We start from the raw sequence: 12,001 nt of genomic DNA on the forward strand, positions 1-12,001 counted from the left end.
AGAATGTGTGAACTTTTCACCTCTTGATGACATGTAGGCTCACCACCATGATTGTGTCCTTGGCTCAATGGAGCATTTGCTATGGTCTCATGAAGTAGGCTTTTAGTCTCTCCAAGTACTACAAGCACAGAAGTGAAGAAGAATTACCTCTGAAAGGTGCTGTTTAAATTAGTATAAATGCTGGTCTCATACCTCCAGGCAAATGAGAATGCCCAGGTGTATTCCTTTTTTAAAAAGTAAGTAAAATACTTGTTTAATACTTTATCATGGGGAAGTTCTCTCCTTGTATGGGAGCCATTTTATAACATCTGAATTCATATCTGGAGCTGATGTCTCTAGTGCCCACAATACCTCCCCTTGGCCCTCCTCTGTGCTGAACTGTTACATGTATATAAATGAAGATTCATCTTTTACTAACCTGGTCCCACTTGGAGTCATTCCGGACGATGTTCCACCTTTGGACAACTTTTCACATCATGCTGCTGGGTTTCCCTGACATCTTGGGAGCCTGTGCCCATGCATGGAGTTTACATGCCTGGGAAACCTACAGCTCCAGGAATTCATGCTTCCAGCCTTTATTCAGACAACTCTGGAAGTCAAGGACTCTGCAGACTGCAGCTTCCCAGGCTCACAGCTGCAACCGTGACGGCACACCCTTATGCTGGTTTTCTTCCTTCCCTGCCTCTCACAGCTCACTCCTTACTGCTGCCTCCTGCACACAAGTTCACTGCATTCAAGCCCCTGTCTCTCTCAGGCTCTGCTCTAGGGGGAGTTCAAACAAAGGATATATCCAGATTGCTCATTGGTGAGCTGAGATTGATAGTTGTTAAGGAAATGCAAAGTCTGCATCTCCATGAGAGTTTAGCATGAAACCTCATAGACCAGTCTGCTTTCATCGAATCACCTTCCTGGTCCAGTTTATTGATTGTAAGCAAAAGAAACTGATTCTGTTTAAGTTTTTAAGAAAGGAATTTATTGGAAGGGTATGGGCTCTCTCAGATAATGAATGAAAAAGCTGCACAAAGCAGGCCTCAGAAAAGGCAGGAACCAGGACAGTGCTGGAGACAGAGATACTGGACAAATGGCCCAGACTTTTCAGGTGCCGCTAGTGGGATGAATGAGATCCAACCATTTTGGGGTCATGCTTCACCCCCCTTGAATGAAATTCAAGTCACAGGGAGAGAGAAGCTCAGAAATACCCACCAACTCTTTGGCCAGGGGAGAAGGTTATTATGTCCCACCAAAGAAGAAGAGATCTTTTCTCAAGGGAAAATTGATGTCCTGTTCAGCAAAAGGAGGTGGGGCAGGGAACCACAAAAGCTATGTGTCCTGGCGACTCCTTACCTTCCTGAAAAAATATGATAAGGAAATATGCACAAATATATTACTCAAATTCCACTTGTTTGAGAGTTCATACCCACTTTCTCATGTCCTCATTAACAACCCCTATTCAGAAAAGCAACCTTTGCACAAGTCTTCTAAGCAAAATCAAGCTGTGTGCCAGTTCACTTGTGCATCCATTTCCTCAAAGCACTCATTGCTCAGATTTGTCTCCCACAGAGTTAAATGACATGAGCACACCCCTTGCAGGTCAAGGTGACGGCTGTGAGCAGCTGCGGTTGGATGAGCCTCCTGCCTTTGCTAATGCCGATTCCCAAACCAATCTCCCCACATCGCAGGGAAGGCGTGATTTCGTTGGAGCTCCATGTGGTGTTTTATGGAAAGATCGCCGTCCTCCACCCTCCTCGAATGGGTGTTTGAAGGTTACTTCCAGGATGCTTTTGCTTAGAGAAGCAGTTGATGCAGCTAAAACTGCATTTATTTTTATTTCTTCCAACCTTATTCATCTATTTTAACATGCATGAAATCATTTCAGAACCGCGTGTTAAAATGGCAAGTGATGTTCAAAGAGGCTGTGGTAACGCTGAGGCAAAAGGACAAAAAAGAAAAAGAAAAAGAGAAAAAGAAGAAAAAACCCTCTTTTTTCTTATTACAAACATTAAGGCAATTTAACTTGCTCATTTCAGCCTACGACTGAGGAGAAATCGTGAGAATTGTTCTCTTTCAGGTTGCTTCAGTTAGGATTGTGATTAACTATGAGTACCAGAACACAAAAAACAGTGGTTGAAAGAGCAAGATCTTGATCCTCTCCCCAAATGTGCTTAGAGCAGACGTCCAAGGTTAGTGGTAACACAGCTAACATGCAGGTCCCATCTCTTCTTCGCTCAGTCATTGCAGTAGTTTCCTGGGGCTGCTGTAACAAGGTACCACAATATGGTGGCTAAAAACAAGAGACATTTATTTTCTCACAGTTCTGGGAGGTGGAAGTCCGAAATCAAGGAGTCAGCAGGGTCATGCTCTCTCTAAAGGCTCTGGAGCAGAGTCCTCCTTGCCTCTTCCAGCTTCTGCCAGTTGTCGGCAATCTTTGACGTTCCTCAGCTCGTGGCTGCAACACTCCTGTCTCTGCCTGCACCTGCACGTGGCCATCTCCCCTGTGTATCTGTCTGCATTTTCTCTTCTCATAAGGATACCACTCATTGGATTAGGACCCAACCTAATCCAGTGGGACCTCGTCTTAACTAATTACATCTGCAAACCCCTTATTTCCAGATAAAGTCACATTGTGAGGTTCCAGGTGGAGGTGAATTTTGCATTCGATGCACTACAGTTATCATTCACATTTGTTTATTTATCAAACATTTAGGAGAGCACTCACTAGATACCAAGTACTGTTCTAAACACTCTGCAAATATTAACTCACCTAAATCTAGGACAAATCCAAGAGACACCTACAATTATTATCCTCATTTTATGGTTAAAGAGACTTAGGCACTAAGAGTTAAGTAACTTGCCTAGGGGAACTCAGCTATTAGTCTCAATGCCAGGATTCAAACGCAGAAAATCCAATAAGAGATCTCCTGCTCTTAACCACTACACTCTGCTGAGACCACATGGATTTCAGCCACACACTCTCACCTTTGAGTGACAAGATGCAGCCCAGCTCCAGCATCATCTGTGGATAGCGGGCAGGAACAAAGGAAAAAGAGAAGACAACCTTCAGAATCTGTTTGGTTTCATTTGTTTATTTGATTGATTTTTAACAAACTTTTCTGGAAGTTCCACAAAATGACTTCCATTTGTATCTTGTGAACCACAACTATACCAAAGATTAAGGGCAGCCAAAGAGTGTAGTCATTTTATCTGAGTATATTACAGCCACAAGGAAAATTGGGGTTTTGTCAGGAAGGAAAGAAGGCAGAATGGACACTAGGCAAGAAACAGACTGTCTCCAACATGCAGATTTCTTGAAGTGTTTAAGAAGTTCCCCCAATGTAAAATTTTTTCTCCATCGATAATTTTCCTTGTCTCTGTTTTAAGATTAATTTTCAAGGGTGATCATGAATAAATGACTGTGCTGATACTCAAAGCAGAAAATCAGTATACTAGAAGCATGAGGGAATTAAACACACACACGCGCACACACACACACACACACACACACACACACCACTCTAATCTGGTTCCAATCCTCCAGACCTCCATATGACAACTTATGCCAGTTATGTTGCAGCAGACTGTCAATGCCCTGTGCATTTTCCTTATACTGTACCACACCAGACTGCTCCAGACCAATTCCAAGTGCCACCCTCTGTCAGGAGCTTTCTTTGAAACAGTAGGAGCCTGCTTTGCCCATACACACAGTAGGCTGGGGTGCTGTGGAGGGGTCCACCTGAGAACAGTTCTCAGGAGTGGGTGTATAAGTACCCCAGCTCCCTCAGCTCTCAGCAGTATTATTCTTGGGTGTGTATATTACAAAATTTCCCTGCAGGGAAATATATCATAATAGATTTAAATGTATTGAAAAGTGTATACATTTACACACAGAGAATATATGGCATATTTTATAATACGCATCAATCCCTGCAGGATGAAGCTCCAGGGGCCCATGGTAACTGGTTTCATGTACCACTTTCACATTCCCCTACGGAAGTGTCCTGAACCTCCCAATAAATTGCTCTTCAATCTTCAACCCAAGATCTATTTCCAAAGGGACCCAAACTAAGACACGGGTCATGATTTCTCCAGCAAAATAGGGACAGTTATCACTTTATAACCCATGATAATGAGCTAGATCCCAAGAAAAGTTAGTGGTGGTACATTTTCTTGAGGCCACATCCAGCCTCTTCTCTGCTTTTCCACCTCCTCCTAATCCTTTAGAGAGCTGGAAGTTCTGCTGTGGTGTTGTGAGAGACCTAGGACTACCTTGTCAGCATGCACAGAACACCCAGGTAGCAGAAAAGGGGCATGGAACGACCAGTAAGAATCATGATTAGCTGACAGGATAGAGATAGTGTTTTCTCAAGAGATTCTGTGCCTTTATTTCCTAGGCTCTGAGGGGCTATTATGCAGTGAACCCACAGCAATAAGGTAGCTGAGCTCTCAAGGGTTTTATGAGGTCCAAAAATCAGAGCAGTTACAGGTCACGTCTCACTGAAGCTAAGGCTATGCCGGTACTTGCACCATTGAACAAAGACCTTCTTTGTTCTCTTGTGTGAATACCTTCATGATTTGTCCACATACCATTCACCTGCCAGCAAAAGCAAAGCTGTGCAAGAGAGAAAATTCTTGACATCAAAGAATTGGAACTGCACAGAGGAGGCAGAGAAATACCATGCCTGAAAGCTCAGTCACTAATCCCCAATGGGATCTGGTAGGCAGAAGGATGTGTGCGATTCAGAGGGTAAGACAACAACCCAGACATATGGGCTGACAGCTGCTCATCAGTTACTCCCAGCGTCGTGCCTCCTTATGCTAACCTGAATGTGCAAATACATTAAAGGGCTTTTGATTTTTGTTGTTGGAGTAGAGATGCTCTATACTTTTCCACCATGGATGTGCAAAATCAATTTCCCTGGGACTCGTGTCAAAAGTGATAGCACTGCTCTCCCAGTCTGTTTCCTTCATGATGAGCTAGTTTGGGCCAGAGTTAAATGACATTTTTTCACTCCTTTCCAAAGTATGACTCATTCCTTTTTATCTTTACTCTTTAGGGTAGAAAAACATGCATGGCCTTTTTTGTACTCAGAAAAGCAGGAAGTAGCATCATATTCTGACTTCGCCCCCTCATTTTTTTCACTATATTTCAACACAAAATAGAATTGAATCAGTCTAGGAACATACAGAGAAGAAAAAGCGAAAAGTGTATAGACAATGGGGGGTGTTTGGAGGCCTGTGCATATTCAGACAGTTTAAGGCATTATCTTGGAAATTCAGGAACATTCCAAGCTGAATTCTTGTCTTTTAGAATTAAAATAATTTAAACAACAATCTTATCCAAAGGCTAAACCAAATGAGCTAGGTATAAGATGAACCTCATCCTATAAAGAAAAAATAAAATCTTATATAAGAAATAGAAAGTTAACATAAGGAAAATGGTTATGTAATTTTAGGATGATAAACTTCTATCCCTTCTGTTGGCATGCTACTAAGAGGCATTTTAGATTACACATGAAAATCAAATTAACAAGACTCTCTGCAAGCCAATCTCTCCAAGTGATGTCGATGCAGCCCTGTGGAGCTTGCAGTCTAGAAGAGGGATAAAGTCATTGAAGAACTGTAAGTAAAAGTAAGATGACAACTGCATTAGGTGTCCCCTAACCCAGTTCCTCGCATCCACACAGACATTGTCATTATTCTATCAAGGATAGGCCAGAAAAGTTCAGAAATACAGAAGAATACTATGTGGCATGTTGATAAAACACCTCTTAGAAACATAATTAGCACATGATGAACTGGAATGGAGCAGTAAATTGGGCTAGGACTTGGCAGTTGTGGTTATCCAGAAATTTGGGTTTACACTGAGACTTTGACCTGTGTGTGACAGAGGAGACAATCTCTGCAGAAAGGAATGAGATTCACTTCCTGGTTCTTGGGTCGCAGATTTCCCCATCTAAAAAGTGGGCTGATGTGGTCTCCCAGGCTCCTGCCAGTTCAAAAACCATAGGAATTCTGCAGGAGGAACTGAGGACAGGCAGGGATGCTTTGGAGAAAGAGATGCTGAGCATGGACTACTGCTCAGTATTGGGGAAGAGCCATCTGAGGCACAGGCATGCCAAGAGGAGGAGAAAAGGATGATGTGAATCCCAACTCCTTCCCTGATGAGTCTTTATTTGTGCATTCAGCAAGCACTCACTATTTGTTGCTGCTAGCACTGCGTTAGGTGCTGGCGGACAGAAGGTTGATATGGCTCCATGGAACTTACAGTCTAGAAGGGAGATAAAGGGATTGACTAACTGTACATAAAATAGCAACTGTATTAGGAGCTACCAAAGAGAGAGGTCCATTATGGTTTTGGCTCTGAAAGCAAATAAATAACCTGGGACATCCCTAAGATACATCTCTTGAGCTGACCTATGAAGGAAGAGCTTAGTGGCAAAATACACATTGTGTGAGTGTGTGTGTGTTGTGCATGTGTGTGACATATCAGCGGGGGTGTGGGAAGAGTCATTGGAGCTATCGCAGCATCCCAGATATGTATACAGCCCAGGCCCTGTAAGAGCCTAGAAAATCAGAAAGACAGGAAATAAAGCCCAAGCTACAGAGCACAGATAGTGAGGAGCTTTGCAGGTTCTGCTTGTCCCCTCATGTACAAGATGAGGTGGCATTACTAACTTAAGCTCCTTTCACCACACCTTGCCCCACTGGCTGATAGTTGACTGCTTAAGTTGGAATCATTTTGTGTAAGTTTAGACCTAGTTAAGTAGCTAAATCATGGACTCCAGAGCTGGACTTCCAGGTTCAAGTCCCGCCTTTATTACCTTCTAGCTGTGTGACCTTGATTGACAAATCACAAAACCTCTCTGTGCCATCTATAAAACAGGGAGAATAAGGAGCATCTTTTCAGATGCTGTGAAGATTGACAGGTCAATATATGTAAAGCACTCGGAAGGGTGCCTGGCACATAGTAAGTGTGCATAAGTGTTTACCAAACACAATATTAATAATAAATTTGCTTCACCACCCTTCAATACTTTACCTCTTCCCCATTACTTTTTCCCTGTGGAAATCTGGGTGATGGTAGAAAATGATCTCCTGGCCACCATGGTCACTCGGCTGGTGTTGAAGCCAGGCTTCCTAAACCTCAACTGGTGCTGTTTGAGGCTGAGGAAAGACAGTCCTTGTGTTTCAAGGGGCTGGGTCATTCCAGGAGGGGATGTGATAGAAGAGTGTGTTTGGTCTTCCAGGAGGCAGAAATCCTGAACACAGCCATCCTCACTGGGAAGACGGTGGCTGTTCCGGTGAAGATAGTCTCTGTGGAGGAGGACGGCACGGTGACAGAACTGCTGGAATCTGTGGACTGCAGATCATCTGATGAAGATGTGATTAAGGCAAGTTGACACCTCCCTGCCCCTGCAGAAACCCCCTGTCATGTCAGCAACAGTGTTCATCGACCGGCTGGGACCTCTGGGTCCCGCGGGATCCCTCCCATCCCATTCTGGTTATCTTGTCACTTAGATCAGGAGATTCTCCCTGGCACAAAATAGAACAGAATGAAAAACTGCTCTGGACAATGACTCCTGGTCTGTGAAGCTTTCTCTTGATGTTTTGTGTTTGCCAAACATCTTTGCCCTCTTCCCAGACCTTTGGGAGGTCATGGTGGGATTCAGGGACCACCACCCTAACAGAGGTTACCGTCCACCCACCCCCAGGCTGGACAGGAGAAGGAAGGGAGAACCAGAACCTAGAATGATGGGCACACAGCCATTCTCTGGGGTGCTTTTATAGTGCAAAGCTTTTGTGTAAAATCAATGGGGGTGTAAAGTATACAATTACACCCAGCTTTGATTTGCAATACCGGCCAAGGGAGGAAGAGAAGAAATCATCTCCATTCCCTGCCCAGCCCACAAAATTCTACATGAGTTAGAGATGTGGATGAACAGCCCTCATCCCTCATTTAAATTCCATCGATTCCTTCCTTCCTCCTAGCCTCCTCTTTCTCTTTTTAAATTAAATGCAAAAATGATTCAAAAAAAAGGCACACTGGGAGATGCTGAGGCTGGCTGTGGAACTCCAAGTCTTGCTCTGCCCGGAGCCTTGTTGCACACTTCCAGTCAGCAGGAGGAAAACGGGCTTGTCAAGTTGCCAACGCCCATTGCAGAACCAGAGCCACGATGGCCAACGCAGCCCCACACCTCCAGCCTTCCAGCAAGTGCCCCAGGAGTGCGAGAAGGGCTTCACGAGGTGCCCTGTGACTCCTTCTCATGGATCACGGCAAGAGTCAGGGCACAGCCTCCTGCTTGTTCTTGAGATGAATCACTTTAACCTCTCTGCTCTGAAGTGAAGTGCTAAGGAGTGTTTCTGCCCGCTGAGAAGGCAGCCAACAAACGAAATCGAATCTTCACTAAGTGCTAGGCATTGTTCAAGATATTAAGGCTTACAAATTAGAGGCATAATCCCTATCCTTAAGGAGCTCATAGTGAAGGCAGAGATGTAAGAAAACAGGGCAGTGTGGTACATTATGTAATATGCCACTCCAGCCCACTTATTCCAGAACCTTCCTCACATCAACACATGGCAACTCCTTTGATTGCTCAGGCCAACATATCTTGGCTCATCCTTGATTTCTCTCTTTCTCTCTCTCCTCACATCCAGTCCTTCAGCAGTGTTTCGGACCATTTCTATTGCTTATAACAGAATACCTGAAACTGGGTAGTTTATAAAGAAACAAAATTTCTTAACGATTTCGGAGGCTGGCAAATCCACAGTCCAAGGGGTACATGTGGTAGGGCTTTCCTCTTGGTTAGAACTCTCTACAGGGTCCTGTGGGGACACAGGGTGTCACAGGGTGAGAGAATATTAAGAACAAGCAAGCTAACCTGCTCACTCCCTCTCCTTATAATGTCATCAGAAGCACTCTCATGATAACTCCAGGAATGGACAGATCCATTCACAAGGGCACAGTCCTCATGATCCAATAACCTCTCAAAGGCCCCACCTTTCAAATATCATAATTGTATTCTGCATCCTCTTAACACTGGTACAGTGGGGATCAAGTTTCCAACACATGAGCTCTGGGGGGACCCATTTGACCCATAGTCAGCAGTACTTTCAAGATCCAACCAGGATCTCATCCTTCTCCACCGCACCCTGCCAGTCCAGGACACAATATCTCTCTGAGATAAAAGTAATAATGCCCTCCCCACTGGTTTCCCATGGCCCATTTCTGCCCGCATGCCTCTTCTCCCATAATCTGTTTTCAGTGCAGCAATTAAGGCGATCAAAGTATAAGTCTGATCATGTCTTTCCTCTGCTCTAAACCATCACTGGCTTCTCATTCATCTCAAAGGAAAAGCCAACGTGTTCACAAGGATATCTGCCTTAACACTGACGCCGCTCTTACCCTGCTCCATCTCTGCCTATTCCAGCCACACTGGAGTCTTTGCCGTTCCTCCACCAGGACAGGCGAACGCTCTCCTCCCCTAGATATCTGCATGGACCGTTCCCTCACCTCACTTTCTCACTGAAGCTTTTCCTGAGCAGCATTGTGAAATCTTCACACATACACACACACACTGCCTTTCCCCATCCCTGCTTAATTTTGATTCATGGTATGAATCATATATATATATATATAAAGTTTATTGTATCCATAGCCTAACTGTTCTTACTAGAATACAGGCTCCATGAGGGTGGTGCTATTTTGGCTCCTTCCTATACTGCCGTTTCCTCATCACTTATGACAACACTAGACACATAGTAGGTGCTTAACAGATGTTTGTTGAATGAATGCATGAATGATATAATGATGAACCGGAAACACTGAGAAGAAAACATGTAATTAAATCGTGAAAGGTCTCCCTGGGGAGGTAAGAACTGAAAGACGCACATGTGTCCAATCTGCTGGATGGACAAGATAGGAAAGGACATTGCAAGCAGAGGGAACAGCGTAGGGGAAGACAGTAGGAGGTGTATTTGATGCCCGGTGACCACATCCCTGACTCAGGGGTGGCCATGTGACTCAGGGCAGCCAATCAGAGCATTCATCATCTGAACAGGCCATTGGTGCAGGGATGGACGCAGTATCCAATCAGAGCCAAGGAGACGCGGTCTCGAGACTCTCGCGGGAACTCTTGAGACAGAAGAACTTGCTTTCCCTTTGTTCTTGCTGGTGATTCATGAAGCCACCCTCAGAAACAGAGAGAAGGCAAAGACAAGTGGAAAACCTCACGGCGTTCAGTCCCACGTCAATCAGCAGGTCTCACAGCCTGATGCACAACTTAAAAACAAAACCCACAGCCTACACAGCTGTCTCTGTGCTACTCTGTGAATCACAGGTGTTGACAAAGAGTCACCTGCTACATATGATGTTTGCTGTCATTTTGAGGCTCTTACAAAAGAAAGTCAAGGAATTCTGGAGAAGTATCTCAACCACCTGCGCAGGCTCCTGGAAACCCTCTGAGCAGGAAGGTCTGCCTTTAACAGCCCCCAGCCTTTCCCAGCCAGAGGCCACATAAGCTCCTGTGTGGTCTCTCCCATTCATATGAAAACCTCCTCTCAGGAAATGCACTGGAAAACTCATTGACACTGAATTGTAAATTATGTAAAGGCATGTTCTCTTATGCCTCCCAAAGATGCTTGGTTTTTCTTTTCTTTTCTTTTATTTATTTATTTGTTTGTTTGTTTGTTTGTTTTTAAAGAGGGCAACAGATCTGCAATGGAAGCATTTCAGATAATATCCTTTGTGATTCTTAGGGGTGAGAAATAACACAATTTCACCCACACCAACTTAAGTAAAAATAAGCGTTTGTCTGACATGATTGAAAAGTCCAGAGATGGGGCTAGCTTAAGGGGCTTTTACTCAGAACCTCAAAATATAGCAGCAGAACATAAGACCATATTCTTTCTCTTTCTCCTCTCTCTCTCTCCTCTTACCTATAGGCACTGTTTCTTCTGGAGCAAAATGAATACTCAGAACTGCCTAAAATGCAATAGAAAAGATGTGCAATAGAAAATGTGCCTTCTAAGACGTTCCTATAAAATTCTGGGATATGTTCTGATGGGACCTATTTAGGTCACTTCCTTTTCCTTGAACCAAGCACTACATCCCGGAGACTCAAAGACACTGATTGTCCCAAATCTATATTGTCTCAAAGCAAATGAACTCAATGAGGAGTTGGGGGAGGAGGAGTGTCCCCCAGGAGAGATCTGTGTGCTTTTACCACAGAACAGGGCAGGGGGCTCTCAGCAACTAAAGCATCACATGTCCCCTACAACCACTTAGGAGTGGGATAGCTTTAGGGACAGGGGACCTTTTAAGAACCACAAAGCAGCATGGTGGGACGGGTGCTCTATCTTAAGACAGCTGCACTTCACACTTTGGGAAAAAGACTGATTTGGGCTCAAGTATTACCACTGAAAAGTTTGCTAAGCTCCTAATAAGCCAGAGCTTACCTGATGACTCAGAAATGTCCATTGATAACAGTAAAAGGGAGCCCTAGCCCCTTCCTTACCACGGCAGAACTCAGTGAACCTGCTTTATCTTACAGAACATTTCAACTGCATCAGGGTTCACCCTTGCTTTTCCACCAGAGACACATACCAGCTGGAAATCGGGTGTAATAAAGCTTGACATATACTCCTAAGGCTGATCAAAGAGATTTTTTCTATGACAGGAGCAAACTGCCATGAGGGGAAGGAGTGTAATTGCAGGGACGGGAATATGGCACTTAACAAGCTGAGTAAACAACTGGAAGGAAGAGAGGAGGGGAAAAGCAAAGAAGCTCTCTGGAGCTATTTTCAGCATCCTTGGTGCGCACTTTGTTGTGGGGGCCCGACGATCTCGCTATCTTCACAGTAGCCTTGTTCCTGGGGAGAGAGGGAGCTGTGGGGATCCGGCACACTGTGCAGTTCTCTTTCAGCAATCTAGCTCAACTTGCAGTCACCTGAACAGCCACAGAGACAGCCACCAGGAGGCAGAATCCTAATTAGTCCCTTCTTTTTT

General features: G+C 44.4%; 1 protein-coding gene across 1 annotated transcript in view; it reads left to right on the forward strand.

The window, feature by feature from the left end:
• The window catches only part of TMEM132D (transmembrane protein 132D), a 706,973-nt gene that overhangs the window by 584,510 nt on the left and 110,462 nt on the right, over nt 1-12,001 (forward strand). The window contains exon 5 of the mRNA XM_063088166.1: nt 7,245-7,388. Coding sequence (XP_062944236.1) covers nt 7,245-7,388 — 144 coding nt within the window. The remainder of the gene's footprint in view (nt 1-7,244; nt 7,389-12,001) is intronic.

Source organism: Cynocephalus volans, chromosome 2 (assembly GCF_027409185.1).
Source record: "Cynocephalus volans isolate mCynVol1 chromosome 2, mCynVol1.pri, whole genome shotgun sequence".
Lineage (NCBI taxonomy): Eukaryota > Metazoa > Chordata > Mammalia > Dermoptera > Cynocephalidae > Cynocephalus > Cynocephalus volans.